Here is a 15,525-nt window from a genome sequence, read left to right on the forward strand (position 1 = left end):
AAGATATAGTATCAATCAGTAAAAGGTTTGAGATAAAATCAATTTATGGAGAAAGAATACTAACCAGACATTAAATCAAGCAAAATAATTCAACATACCTCTTCCTTTTGAAAGGTGACTTTGGCATGTCAGCCACAGGGATCATCTGTTCTCCTGGACGTACCCACATAATGGGACCATCATCACTGTCTTTACGACTCTCTAATTTTAAACTAGAAAGTGTTCCCCATGGCAGTGTACACTAATGGGAAATACAAGCCACAGTTTCGAAGTGAGTTACTTTAAAAACTTCTTTGAAAGCAGCCTTTATCTGTCACGATGAAAACATTAGACCACTCAATTATCTAAGCAAGTATCACATATTCTCAGTTTATTGTAACAGTAGTAGATAGTATATTGTCCCCCTTCTCCCAACCCATTCCCTTCTGTTCTTACTTTTAAGAAGGGTGATTCTTCCAACATATCAAGGAATTCAGGGAAGTAATCCCCCACTTCCTCATCAACTGCTCCAACCAGGCTGATCTGTCTCATTGGGCCAGCTCTATACGTACCATGAGAGTATGTTCTTTTTACCTACAAGTAGAATATGACAGCAAAAGTTATACCAAGTCCACTACCATTCAAAGTCTACATTCAATAAGCATTTATAATCTATATGCTTATGTTTTCTGATTGGTATTAGTCCTACAGTCTTCAGTGTCTTAAGATTATTATGAAGTCAATTACTACGAAGTCATCACCAAAGACAGTTCTTATTAAAGATACATGACAACTTATATTTTATTTATTTTAAAGTCTGAAGGTAAGATTGAGTAACTATTTATTGCCTTTCAAGGAAATAACATTCCAAAGTAGTAATTGTGAAAAGCTATTAACATATGTTCTGCTCAATAACTAGTAAATCAGGATTCTTACCTGGAGTACTCAATTCTAGCTGAATTTTTACCTTTTTACTGTAACAGTCAGGCAGAACCCTGAGTTATAACTAATTAAATCCTAAGTATTTCCTCTGCTAATCATCCTCTCCGGTACAGCCTCTGTGTGAGCATTATTAATGAGCTAATTATCACAGCAATGACAAGGCTCGAAAAGAGTTAGTACAGGAAAAGACAGAATGACAGTTATTCCTTCATTTTTCCTGTGCTGTGCTAACATGTCTTGTGATCTCTTAAAATTAAGAGCTGTAACATTTATTCGTTGTGAAAAATCTTTTATTTTTAACTTGAACAGAAACCCTATTGTTACAAGTTGGTTTTTTTCAATAATCTGATCTGTTGTGTTACATCAACAAAATACTTAGACATGAGATTGATGTGGATCTCTTCCTCTTAAGCTCCCATTCTCCTGTTTAACAGGCTGAAAGACACTACTATTATTAGATGATATATGACCAGATCAGAACAGAGGGAAGAGCAGATGCATTACTGCACAAATCAAGTAAGGCTCTTGCACTGCGTCTCTAGACAAGAAAAAGAGATGCACAGAAAATAGTTAATGAAGTACTGCATAGCTATGGTCATCACTCAAACTGACCATTAAAATTCCAAGTAATTATGTCAGAGCAGAGGAGAATTAGCAGCAGTTCCTGAAAATATAACTAAATCATACAAGGCGGAACGATACTGTGCCCTTCTGAGAAGCTAGACTGATGTAATCGGATGCATCCCAGAAGCGTAGAACCAAATACTCTTCTTCAAATCATCTCAGTTATGATACACAATCAGGAAAGGAGGACTGACTGGAAGTAGGACTTTACAAAATGTCTGAGCTAAGGTCATGGCAAGCCATCACAGCCTTATTGAAAAGAGCAGTACTGCTAGACGGCAGTATTCCTCTATTCCTCAAATCCTTAGTCATATATTTCTGCGTCTTTTTTTGCACTGACGCCCGTTGATTTTGTGATAAAGCATCAGAAAATATTAATTTCTGCTACATCTGCATCAGCTCAGTCCTCAGCTCTATCTGTACTGGCACAAAGTACAGGAGCTCATACAACAAAAGCACTGGGACAAGAAAGGGACACTCAATTATTACTGGAATTGGTCTATCCAGTAAGCCAAAGTACCCTAAAACCACTCTCTGAAGCTACAGATAGCCATAACTCTGTTACTTACAGTTTACTGATAAACCTAACATGCAAAAGGATGGTTGTTCCACTGGCATACGCAGCTTAGCATTCCACCATTCCTGGCCAGGGCATTAAGCTGCTGTTTTCATCCACACCTCTGATTAAAGAGAATATTTTTTCTGTCTTTTTTCTTACTTCCTTCTGCTACCATTGCCATTCACATAGCCTATGATAAACCAGTTGTGGAATACTGGATATGAGTGAGTATTGTGGATACTCCAATTGAAAACTCTACAACTTCCCCAAAACATACCTACTGGAGAGAAGTTGGGAGAGGCTGTGAAGCTTTCGCCAGATCAGCTCACTTGTCTGGTTTATGTACCACTAGGTGTTGGCAGTGAATCATAGAAACATAGAATCACAGAATGGTTAGGGTTGGAAGGGACCTCAAAGATCATCTAGTTCCAACCCCCCTGCCACGGGCAGGGAAACCCTCCACTACACCAGGTTGCCCAAAGTTTCATCCAACCTGGCCTTGAACACTTCCAGGGATGGGGCATCTACAACTTCTCTGGGCAACCTGTTCCACTGCCTCACCACCCTGTGAGTGAAAAATTTCTTCCTTAGATCTAATCTAAATCTGCCCTCTTTCAGTTTAAATCCATTGCCCCTTGCCCTATCACTACATGCCCTTGTAAAAAGTCCCTCTCCAGCTTCCCTGTAAGCCCCCTTTAAGTACTGGAAAGCTGCTATAAGATCACCCCGGAGCCTTCTCTTCTCCAGGCTGAACAGCCCCAACTCTCTCAGCCTGTCTTCACAGGAGAGGTGCTCCAGCCCTCGGATCATCTTCATGGCCCTCCTCTGGACTCGCTCCAGCAGCTCGATGTCCTTCTTGTGCTGGGGACTCCAGAGCTGAACGCAGTATTCCAGGTGGGGTCTCACGAGAGCAGAGTAGAGGGGCAGAATCACCTCCCTCAACCAACTGGCCACGTTCCTTTTGATGCAGCCCAGAATACAGTTGGCTTTCTGGGCTGCCAGTGCACATTGCCGGCTCATGTTGAGCTTCTCATCCACCAGCACTCTCACTCAAGTCCTTTTCCTCAGGGCTGCTCTCAATCCATTCTCCGCCCAGCCTGTACTTGTGCTTGGGATTGCCCCGACCCACGTGCAGGACCTTGCACTTGGCCTTCTTGAATTTCATGAGGTTCTCACAGGCCCACCTCTCCAGCCTGTCAAGGTCCCTCTGGATGGCATCCCTTCCCTCCAGCGTGTCCACACAACACCACACAACTTGGTGTCATCAGCAAACTTGCTGAGGGTGCACTCGATCCCACTGTCCATGTCACCAACAAAGATGCTAAACAGCACTGGCCCTAGTACTGACCCCTGAGGAACACCACTCATCACCGGCCTCCACTTGGACATTGAACCAGTGACCACAACTCTTTGAGTGTGACCATCCAGCCAATTCCTTATCCACTGAGTGGTCCATCCATCAAAACCACGTCTTTCCAGTTTAGAGACAAGGATGTCATGTGGGACAGTATCAAATGCTTTGGATAAGTCCAGGTAGACGATGTCACTTGCTCTTACCCTATCCATCAATGCTGTAACCTCATCATAGAAGGCCACCAAATTAGTCAGGCAGGATTTGCCCTTTGTGAAGCCATGTTGGCTGTCACCGATCACCTCCTTGTTTCCTATGTGCCTTAGCATAGTCGCCAGGAGGATCTGCTCCATGATCTTGCTGGGCACAGAGGTGAGACTGACTGGCCCGTAGTTCCCTGGGTCTTCTTTTTTTCCCCTTTTTAAAAATAGGGGCTATGTTTCTCCTTTTCCAGTCAGTGGGAACTTCACCAGATTGCCACGACTTCTGAAATATGATGGATAGTGGCTTAGCAACTTCATCTGCCAGCTCCCTCAGGACCCACGGATGCACCTCATCAGGTCCCAGGGACTTGTCCACCTTCAGGTTCTTTAGATGGTCTCGAACCTGATCTTCTCCTACAGCATTCTCACAATCCCTGCCTTTGCAAAGCACAAAGTCAAAGTTTTTAAGTGCCACATAATCCCTGCTTAAGGTAGATCATTTAAGAAATTTCTTATATATTCCCAAAAACACCATGTCACTGAAACATCAACTCCTTTTGGCGTTAGTTGTTCATCCCAATTCACTCTTAGTTCTCCAGATCAACTGTGTTCCCCTCATTCAGGGGAAGGTAGAACAGATTCCTGTTCAAGATGCAGCCTGGGAGAGGTGAAATATCAAAAAATAATGCCAAGATAATGTCAAAGTTACAAGTGATGAGCAGCTTCTTCAGGAACTGTATTCAGAGTTTATCATTGGAAATACACAGATTCAAATGTTTGAGCATTTAAGAGCCCTGTGGTGGCTTAAGCTCAGGCAGTCACTAAGTACCTCACAGCCCCTTGTTCACTCACCCCCCCTCAATGGTAAGAGACACGGGTGAGAACAGCAAGGAAACGCATGGGCCGAGAAAAAGACAGTTTAATAAATGAAGAGGAAAAATATCAAGTGGCGGTTTTCACCACTCTCCACCTCCCACAAGCAGATCAATGTCCAGTCAGTCTCTGAGCAATAGCTTCCTTCCAGACCAACACCTGCCCTGGCTCCCTCAGTTTTTCATTGCTGAGCATGGAGTTATATGGCATGGAATATCCCTGCAGTCAAGTTGGGTCAGCTGTACCAGCCATGTTCCATCTCAACTTCTTGACAATCCTAGCCTACTCACCAGAGGGTCCAGAACACGGAAAAAGAGGAAGCCTTGACACTGCGCAAGTGCTGCTCAGCAACAGCCAAAACACCAGTGTGCTATCAACAGTTTTAGTCACAAACCCAAAATACAGCCTCATAGTAGGCTGCTATGAAGAAAACTAACTCTAACCCATCTAGGTCCAGTATAAATGGAAAATAAACCCATGCTGGTGATGAAAAAGAAAGATCTGCTGTGTCCTTTACCCTTCTTTCCTGCAAGACTTAGATCTTTGTGAATGTGGACAGAGAGCCAGCCAGCTCAAAGAACTGATCTGACTTTAATCCACAAATTACCTGAAGATTTTTTTTTTTTATTAAAGTTACATAAATAAGAATTAAAGATGTAGGCCATAAAGACTAATGCCTGCCTGAATGAACAAGGAGGAGCCTGGAGGAGGAAGCAGCTGTTGGCAGCAAGGAGTGACTCCTATCTCATCTCCTCCATGGACTAGGTCATAGTATCCTAAACTCTAGACTCAGGTCAGCATCATTGAAATTGATCTTCATTGATCATCACTGATCTTCCAGCAGCCTTCCAGTGCCTAAAGGGGGCCTACAGGGAAGCTGGAGAGAGACTTTTTGCAAGGGTATATGGTGATAAGACACGGGGCAATGGATTTAAACTGAATGAGGTGAAGAGTTCAATTAGATATAAGGAAGAAATTTTTCACTCAGAGGGTGGTGAGGCAGTGGAACAGGTTGCCCAGAGAAGTTGTAGATGCCCCATCCCTGGAGGTGTTCAAGGCCAGGTTGGATGAGGCTTTGGGCAACCTGGTGTAGTGGTGGAAGGTGTCCCTGCCCATGGCAGGGGGGTTGGAACTAGATGATCTTTGAGGTCCCTTCCAACACTAACCATTCTATGGTTCTATAAAATAGCAACTCCTACCTTAGACTGGGCTAAAGAATTTTCAGAAAAGCATACATAAAAAGGTGAGGTCATTCTCAGAGAGAAGAACAAGCTAGGAAACAAAATTAATTTTCATTTACTCAAAAAAAAATCAGATTGTGACTAAGTAATAGTGTGAAAACACCAGAAACCCTCTATTGATGTTTGACCCATGACAAAAGTAAAATTAATCCTCCTAAATACAACAACAAAATAAATATAATCTATGGCATATACTACTTCATTGAATTCTATACATTAAATTATGCGTTGACCACAAATCAAATTATACACCTTGTATAAGGTAATCTTCCTGAACATAACTCTACAGGTTACAATGTGGCTATATTTTTAAAATGTTACAAATTTGCTCAAATAAATAGCTGGAAATATCTAAAATCCAGAATGAAAGAAGGAATCAGTGACATATAGTTATTCTACCATGTGGTCAACATGATCAGAATCAACACACACAAAAAAATCACCAATTAAATGCAGTATAATACAATGGATACGTAAAATAGATCAAAATGTGTAACAGAATAAATACAACATAGCCTTAGTTGTTCTTAACGTAGCTTAAGTTTGAAGTATGTCACCTAAAAACACTCAAAAGGAGACTGTGTCATTCTCTTGCATCAAGGTAATGGAAAATTATGACAGTGAAACCACCACTGAATTAGTAGAACTTGAGAATTATCTGCATCTGTGACCAGTATGGCATCAACTGATTTTTTAGTGTAACTCAACTTGCTCAGTTTTAAGTAAGCAGTTCTAAAAAGCAAATATTTTGACCTAAACAACTTGGCGTCTAAAAGAATTAAGACCAAATCTGAATATATGTAAAATACTGAGAATAGATTTGAGCATTATCATTCTACAAATGGAAACATTTTAGACATTGTATTTTAAAGATGTTTCCATTTTCTTTTTCAAAAAGACACAAACTGGAAAGAACAGTCCAGAGAAACCAAGCATTTCAAGAGATTCAATTAAAAAGCATAAACTGGGGCAAATCACAACTGAATTCCTATTTTTAATATGGGAGGCGTGTGTGGGGTGTTTCAGTTGAATTTTTAGCATTTTCCTGTGAGAATTTTGAAGGTTTAAATTTCTTTCATTTTTTCAGCTTTAAAACCAGGAAGTCTGGAAAAGTAGTCCTCATGAAATAAACAAAAAAAAAATCCAAACACACTGAACTCAAAATAATTTCAAGAAACCCACAAATGAAGCCCTAAAGACCAACAAAAACACTAAATCACTATAAAAACATGCTGGGAGATCAGAGGGAATAGTGGGTTTCCATTGTACACTACACAAGTGTACAAGCAACACACACATTCATATCTTAGAACTGGAAACACCCACCTTCACAGTCACTGGTGTTTCTCTAAATCTGTTATCTCAGATGCGATACCCATAAGGAGGCAATGCGGCATTTGTTCTTATTTCGTACGTTTTGAAAAAGTGCCCAAAAGGTTTTCTGTTCCTTGCCAACTCTTTTCAAATCCTTAAATGCTTACGTATATTTTCAGTTCCAAATGGGAACTAATACTGAAGCATCAAAATGCCCATGAACAAATATTCATCAAAATTGCTCTGAGTTTAAAAATACCTTCAAAGCTACTTGGCTACATTTTACTTTTAAACCACAAGTACTTCATATTACTTTTTTTTTTTCCTTTTCTCCCCCCCTCCTTTTTTTTTTTTTGAATTATCAGAATCAGATGCCTTGACAATTCTAGTATTACTCAAAGGTGATCGATTATTATTAAAGTTTTAATTTCAACAAATATACCATTTCCCAGCTGAGAGTTTCTGGAAGTGCAATCTCAAGATTTTTACTGCAGTATGGTTCCACCAGTATCCTTTTACCACTGTAGTTAGTCACTTCACATGTCACTTTTGTTTCAAATAACACAATGGATAGACAGACATTTTTAAAAGCAAGATGACCTATTGTTCTGAATTCCAGTGATACAAGAACAGTGAATAGTCAATAAAGAATTTAAAAAAAAAAAAGAATACCATCAATTAGATGCCTTCATGCAAAATGATCTTGTGAAAGCAAAGCAGCTATTACGCCCTTGTGACTCAGGAAGATCTACGACAAGGCTCAGTCTCAGATCCAGTACAAGCTGCCAGTACAAACCTCTAGGGTTTTGTTTAGGTTTGGGTTTTCTTAACACAGAATATGTGACCAAAAAGAGCAACACACAACTGTCAAGTAGCAATCTGGAAAGGTTACTATTTTCTAAGAGGAAAACAAGTAAGCATGCTTTGCAGATTTCTAGTGTCATTCCATGGGAACTGATTCTTTCTTCAGTGCTATTCAGTAAGTGAGAACTTATTTTGCTTAGAAGAGAATAGGCTGCCATCATCTATCGAAAAGTCTTATACATAGTCTTACAGATTATTTCAGTAGAAAGAACGGGGCAATATAGATGCTTTAACAAAGCTAAAATTCAATTTTTAGTCATCTTGGGGGGGCGGAGGGGGAGAGGCAGGGAGGAGGCTATGCTCTGGGGAACTTGCATAACAGCAAGAAGTTGCTAAAAAACATTAAAACTTGTTAACAACTAACCAAACATTCAAAAAGCTTAAAAGCAAGGAGCAAATTCAACTGCATGCAAAATTCTACTGAAAGCTACTGAAACACAACTGAAGAGACACACAGTTCCAATATAAAGATTTTTTTCCAGAACACAGGAAAATAACTCAACACATGGAAATAGAAAATGTACAAATCTTTAATGACAAGAAAATGAAACACTAACCAATTATTTCAAGCTTTCTTTAAAGAAAAATATTTCCAACAATTCCCTTCAAATACTAGAACAAATATTGTCAAGCAGGATTTCACAAATTCGGAAAGGAGTAAACAGCAAAAACTTCTCTGCAAAAGAAACTTTAAAGACCTAAACAAGGAAGACAGCAAAGAGAAGATTAAAAATTTTAAAGGGCTAAGAGAAAACTAGAATAAAAAACTCCATGTCCAGAACTTGAAGAAGTGAGGACCACAACTCATCTGAAAAGTCACGACACAAACATGAACTATCATTACTATTGCACTTCTCTCTGAAATATTTGTTATTCTTTATACTATCTGAATATCCAGTGTCCACCACAGCATAGGCAACGTGGTATAAGTTATTTCAGACTAGGTAAAAAGAACAAAAATTCTCTCTCTGAAGATGCAAACTGCCTGCTCTGATGGAATGGGACTGATTATGTAGTCCCACACTCATCCTCGAGCTACCTCTGGCATTGTAAACTAAAATAATTTGCTAACTCAGCAATAAAAAAATCATGGAGTAGTATCATTAAGTATTCTGCCGGATTAACAAAACGAACTGGATCACCAGTTCAAGAAGCATCACAGTTTGGCACAAGAACACACAACTGGGAGAAAAGCAGCAAGGGCATTCTGTTTTAGCAGCAACAGGTGCTAAACTGGCTCTGGCAATTTGTCTGACTACACATTGAGCAGGGTAAAACACAAGTGACTCTTCCTAAACTGAATAGGCTTAATGACAAGTATCCTCACGTACCCTAGAGTACCAAGGCAGTGAGCTTAAAAAGAAACAAAGCCTTAATAAATCAATGAGAACTCAATACACAGAACAGATCATTCAAAGCTGGAAGAGGATAAACATACCATCTTAAAGAAATAGGTGTCAAGAGAAGTAAGACATAGAATTCTGAGTTACAGACCATTTAGCTTAGTTTCAATTTCCAGAAAAAAACAATTAGTTAGATATTCCTGTCTTAATCGCCTAGAAAATAAGATAGTAAAAGCTAATAAATATGGACATGCCAAAAAAACCCCAAACAACAAAAACATCTATCAAGTCAAACTAAAGTCCCTTTCTATGACAGGACGGGCTTTTTCAGAGGACCAGTACACATGTTGACATTTGCATTACATTCTCACAACTGCTACAGAAACACGGTCTAGTAACAGCAAATAGCGGCAGTTTTCAATTGCCTGTGTTCACATAACTATCAATATGAAAGGCCCAATTTTGTGGCACACAGCAAAGATCTTTCCTTTGAACACAACGTACATTTAAACCTGCAGGTAACACGGAGCTGCAATCTACTACAGGAAAGGATCAAAACTAACAAGGTCTTTGATAAACTCGAGAAGGGATCTGAATACACAGGAGATAATTCAATTTGAATAAAAGCAAAGAACTACACTCAGATATATAATTAGCTGCATAAACACGAAAAGGGGAGTAACTCAGCAAGAGCTGCTGCTACAGCAAATCACAAACTGCTCTAAAAAAGGCAGGAATAGATAACAAAGTGCAATAATTTGCAAGACTTGAAGCAATCTTCTATTGCTTGACAACAATACAACAGGCAGACACTGTCCATTTGTATTTTAAGAAAAATAAGGATGACTGAAGAGAGAATAAGGAGGGAGCAGTAAGACCGATAAGAGTCTAACATGTAATGGTAGACTGAAATAACTCAAATTACTTAATCTACGGGGGGGGGGGGGGGTGGGGGGGGGGGCGAAGAACTGTTAATCTTCAAACAGAGAGCACAATGAAAGAAAAGCACACACTGCTTGCCTTATCCATTAAAGATGAGAATAAAAGGACTGGCAGGAGAATTAAGATAAGAGGACAAACAAGGTAAAAAAAGATTGTTCAACAGATTTCTCTGGAAAGCATGGAATCACTTAGAGATCTCCAGCAATAACATCAGACAAGTTCTTGTCAGATATAGCTTCAAAACTAGTGAATCTTGTCTTGAAGCACAAGAATTGTTGGGTACTGCTCAGCGTTTTACTCCATCTGTACTAAGAATTTGCCTCTGGGACAGGACTTCAGCACAGTAAAGTCAGTCCACCGAGGCGACACAGTACCGGCACTGAAGAGCTTAACTGAAGTGATGTAAGCTGCAAGTAGGGAGCAAAACCGATCACTGACGTTCTCTGAAATCTTCACAATAGCCAGACAATTAAGATTCATAGTTATCAGGTAACTGAGGCTGCTGTCGCCACCTACGCAAACAGTAGAACCCAGGAACGTACCTACAGCAGACTGTCTTCCACCACCTGAAGGAGTGACTGGCTTCAAGGACACTCAGACTAATTCCACTTTGCCCATTTATAGAAAGTCTGACTAAGCCTTACAGACAGTTCAGAGAAACAGAGCTGTTCCACTAACCTAAAAAATTTTGAGGAGTACTTAGAGATAGATCCAAGCTAGGTGATGAAAAACTCCCCAATTCCTCTCCTCCCAGAATTTAAAAGCTAATTCTGATGAGAAAGAACCAGTTCCAACAAACTCCTCTCTCCTGAGCCTGCTGTAATTATTCTCACAAACTTCTGCTCACTTCTAACCTAACAAGTGAAATAATATTACTTCTGCCTGACACAGGTATATTGGGAATCTGAGAAGAGTTCACTTTCAACTCTACAGTTGTGAAAACTCAGTAAATTACTTGAAAGATGCAGACTTCCCAGGTAGACTTAGGAGAACTCCCAACAGTTTTGATCTTGCCAACAGAATTTACTGTGGAATCTACCTCTTACCACAGAACTCGGTGACCTGAAAACATGCATTACTTAAAACAACAACAAAAAAACATACACCATACACCCCCTCCCCCATCCTAATTCCTCTGTTGCAAAACAGGAGGTGGAAGCTAATTGAATAGCACTGAAAGAATCAACGAATCAACTTCAGAAATAAAAACTCTGATAAAATACTCCTACAACTCTTTACATTTCAGGCTTAGCTCATCTCTCCTTTTTATTACTTTTTTATACTTTTTCCAATCTTTTTAAATACTTACATTTGTCAGACTTATTACATGTGTTACAAAATGAGTTCTCAAGAACAACCGAAGAACCTCATGTACCAAAGTGAGCCTCATTTCAGTGTTTTGGATATTGCTTAGTTAATTTTAGCAAAGCTTCTTCAGGCTAAAGAAGGCTGACATACTCAAAGCAGATTTGATAAAACTAAGTTCCTGCTTCAGCTTCAGAAGACAACTCACCTCTCAACTAAAACTACACAAGTGCTACACATTGCTCAGGTAGCTCAGGACAACTGGGAATACAGCAGCACAGAGCTTTTGCCATGTAGGAGCAGAAAACTACCTTTAAAATTTCATTGAAATATACTGCAATAGGTCATAAGAAACCCTTTAGAAGATTCACAATGAACTCAAAACAGGAGAATATTACCAATCTGCACAAAACATAAGTTATGCAATCACTTAGTACCTTTTCTAAAGGAAGGTAGCGGCAGAAAACCGAAAGAGAGAGGTAACTGATACTAATGAATCAGAAGTTTACACACACAAAAAAATACAGTTGAAGGCTAAACCCACAAAAAAAAAAAAAAATCAGATTCAAAAAGGTCTTGTCGTATCACTGGAGGACGAGCACTCTGACACAGTATCACTATGACTATTAGACTCTCATATGCCTTTCCTAGACATCTTTGGTACCGGCCCCAGTCAGAAAGGAGAGTGCTAAGCTAACAAAAACTTTCAGCTGTAGCAGATTACCTGAGTAAGGCAAAATAAGCATCCAGAATAGACAAATAAAAATGAAATAATTAGGGGAAACAGAATCAATAGCTAGGCAATCAAGATACTGACTTAAATATTCCAGGAAACAGCGATGCTGCACAGAAGACAGTATGAGTAAGTCTGGTGTATGGCTGTATACATTATTTATACCCACTACAGCCTAGATGTTAGCAAAAATACAAGGAGCCAAGTGTTTTTCTGTCAAGCAACCAAACTCTGACAAGTGATAAAATGCTACGAAAGCTAACTGAAAAACTGAGAGAAAACAAAGGAAAAAAAGATACCAGAACTAAACCACCAGCCAAGTAAAATATAGGTTAGAAGACAGACTATGAAGCCAACCAGTTGAAAGAAGCCAAACTGTATTATTATGGCTTTCATCTACTACATTCTCTGTTCCTCCTTCACTTACAGAAAAATAGGAAACTATGATCTCAACCCCAATGACCACAGGACTGACTTAACTACAGACACTGATGATACACTGCAATACCAAGTTAAGCCATCCTTTCAGTAAAACAATTCCATTATATATTGCAGAAATAAAATTTGGCCTTTTCTTAACTATTTCTTTAGGGCAGACACTAGCACGCAGCTATGCTTGCGTTAATGCTGCTCAAGATAACAGGTTGGACTTAACAAATTCAGCTTTTTTTATAGAAAAACGCCCTAAGACGGAGCAGCTCTGAGTAGCTCCTGTATGTTCTGTGATTTTTACTACTAAAGTAATGCTTCAGTTTACTGATTCAAAAAGAAAAAGTGAATATATTTCACAGAATATTCGTATTGCATGGCAGTGGATGCTTTCTTAACCAGCACTGCAAATGTTCTCTTGCAGCAACGTTTCAGTTCTGCATATCCTTGTGGATAACACACACCTGAAATTTGTCAATAAATGCAATAGTGTTCCATGCAAACATTCATGTAGCCGAAGGAAAAAAAAAAGCATACTTTTCATCAAAAAGATGACAGTATAAGCTACAAATGAATTCTTCATAATTGTCTAAAAAGTGAAGACTGAAATAATTTAGAGGTGTTCCATACAACATCTAAATTCACAAATAGGCAGTTAAACAGGTAATTCTGAGCTAAATTTGATAAAATGAAAAACAAGATTGAGTTTCTTCAGAAATTGTTTCAGAATCTGTATAAGCTTTACATAATACCCTTGTCAACAAGGTGGCAATCTAAGAAAGTAAGAAATCTTTTTTCCCCTGAACTTAAAAGATCCGAAATATAAATAATTTATATGTAATAATAATGTATCTTCTACAGCAAGTTAATAAATAGCAGAGGTGATGTTTAAACAATAGCTGTTGTTAAGAGAGTATACAGTCATTTCCCTCCAGAAAATTAAATATATATAATATTTTATATATATATATATATATATTCCAAAGCTGCCTGACATTTTGGCATGTAACCGAGCAGCTTTCAAGAGAATACAACCAACTGGGAGGAAACAGAAAGGGGTACGGAGCAAATCAGTAGCTATGTTAACCACCACGAAGTTCTTTTTTAAGAGTGGATTTAGAAGCCTCAAACTATAAATAAAACTAATTAACTGTGTCCTACACAGGTTTTATGTGTAACATTGTTCTAATGTATTAAAGCATTTCAGTTGTATAAAGAAGTCCACACAGATGAACTACAGTTCAGATACCCAGACAGCTGCAGCTAAATCATTTTAACCCTTCAAAACTCAGTTAAGCTTCAGCTACGGGAACAAATCCAAAGAAACCTACACACACACATGCATGCAAACACTTCCCTTCCCCAATAAAATCTGGCTTTGTCTGTTAGACTCCGTATCTTTAATATTGCAGAAATTATTACTTAGAGAATTCCCTTGTTTCTAGTCTTCCGCGTCATCCACACAGCACATCTAACAGTAACTGTATTCCAAAATAACTCATTTACAGTTGTTTGAAACCGTTATACGACTTTAGAAAGTAAAATGTATAACCTCTTACCTGAGCATGAAAATTTGACATAGTCGTTGTCTCTATATCTTTCTTTCCCAAAATCTCCATTTTCACTGGCGAATTGGGAAAATTAAATGAAAAGTAGTCTAAAAAGTCAGGTAAATAAGTAGCTGCCCCATGAACAATACCCATTACATAGTAAGCTGCACAGTTTTCATTTTCACTAAAAACCAGACCCACAAACTCTTCTGCAAATCTCTCCATCTCCACAGGAGATAAGTGGGAGAGTTCATTACTGTAGGCATGGATAACTGATGCACCTCCGTTAGGCTGGTGCTCAATATGAATCAGCTGTTTGAACTCCAATGTGTCCAACCTTTTGAGTTTATTTTGAACCCGTGGCTCCTTTAACGAGACAAATGGAAACTCACTGTTCTCTGGTATCTTGGACTCACAGTCCTTCTTGGGATCCATATTTTTCCCACTGAAATCCTTAAGATGATCATCTATGATGCCTTTGGCTTCCTGATCCTCAATATCAGAAACCAATCCTGAGCAGATGGTCTGAATGGATTTGCTGTACATTTTTGGACGCTTCCTCTTCTCATTCTCTTTATGTTTCTTTTTCTTTTTCTTCTTAACTTTTTTAATCTGTAGCTCTTCTGCATTGGTTTTTGGTTTCTCCTTCCCACCTGTTAAGAGGGAAAAAAGATCTCTTAAGTACCTTCATATACAAAATACGTATTTAAAGATCACGATGTGAAATTATCAAAACCCTCACCGTGGCATACAGAGACCAGAGACCAATACCAAGGGTCACAATGTGTATCTGACTGAAAACAAGCAGTAAGAGACACCTGCCATGTTCCCGTTATGACTGAAAAATAAGCAGGAGGAGAGGGAAATCACAAAAAAACACAAGGCTCTCCCAAGGCTGCTTTCATGATGAATCACAATCCTTAATCTTACCCTTTAACTGGGTATCAGGAATTACTCTACCAGAAAGTTCAGAGACATTATATGATAGCTGTCATCAAACATTGCCAAACAAGTTTACAGTCAACGAATACCAACCACCATCAGCAAGCTGTTCACAAGATGTCACTGCCAGAAACTACCTTGTCAGATGGCTTTACATAGTCATTCTTCCACAACTAAATAAACTTTGTTGAAATACATGTGGAAATATCTAAAAACTGACCCCATACATCTTTAAAAAAAAAAATTAAACCAACAAAACCAAACAACCAAACAACCATCAAAAACCAAAACCTCACAAAACAGAAACTAGCTTCATGTTTATATAACATGC

At 38.9% G+C, this 15,525-nt stretch overlaps 1 protein-coding gene across 1 annotated transcript in view; it reads right to left on the bottom strand.

Annotated features, from left to right (window-relative positions):
• RSBN1L (round spermatid basic protein 1 like) overlaps window positions 1-15,525 on the bottom strand; it is a 59,132-nt gene that overhangs the window by 13,038 nt on the left and 30,569 nt on the right. The window contains exons 3-5 of the mRNA XM_086610043.1: window positions 14,262-14,905; window positions 436-573; window positions 99-241 (exon numbers count right to left, since the gene is read on the bottom strand). Coding sequence (XP_086466169.1) covers window positions 99-241; window positions 436-573; window positions 14,262-14,905 — 925 coding nt within the window. The remainder of the gene's footprint in view (window positions 1-98; window positions 242-435; window positions 574-14,261; window positions 14,906-15,525) is intronic.

This window comes from Tauraco erythrolophus, chromosome 4, assembly GCF_009769465.1.
Source record: "Tauraco erythrolophus isolate bTauEry1 chromosome 4, bTauEry1.pri, whole genome shotgun sequence".
Taxonomy (NCBI): Eukaryota; Metazoa; Chordata; class Aves; order Musophagiformes; family Musophagidae; genus Tauraco; species Tauraco erythrolophus.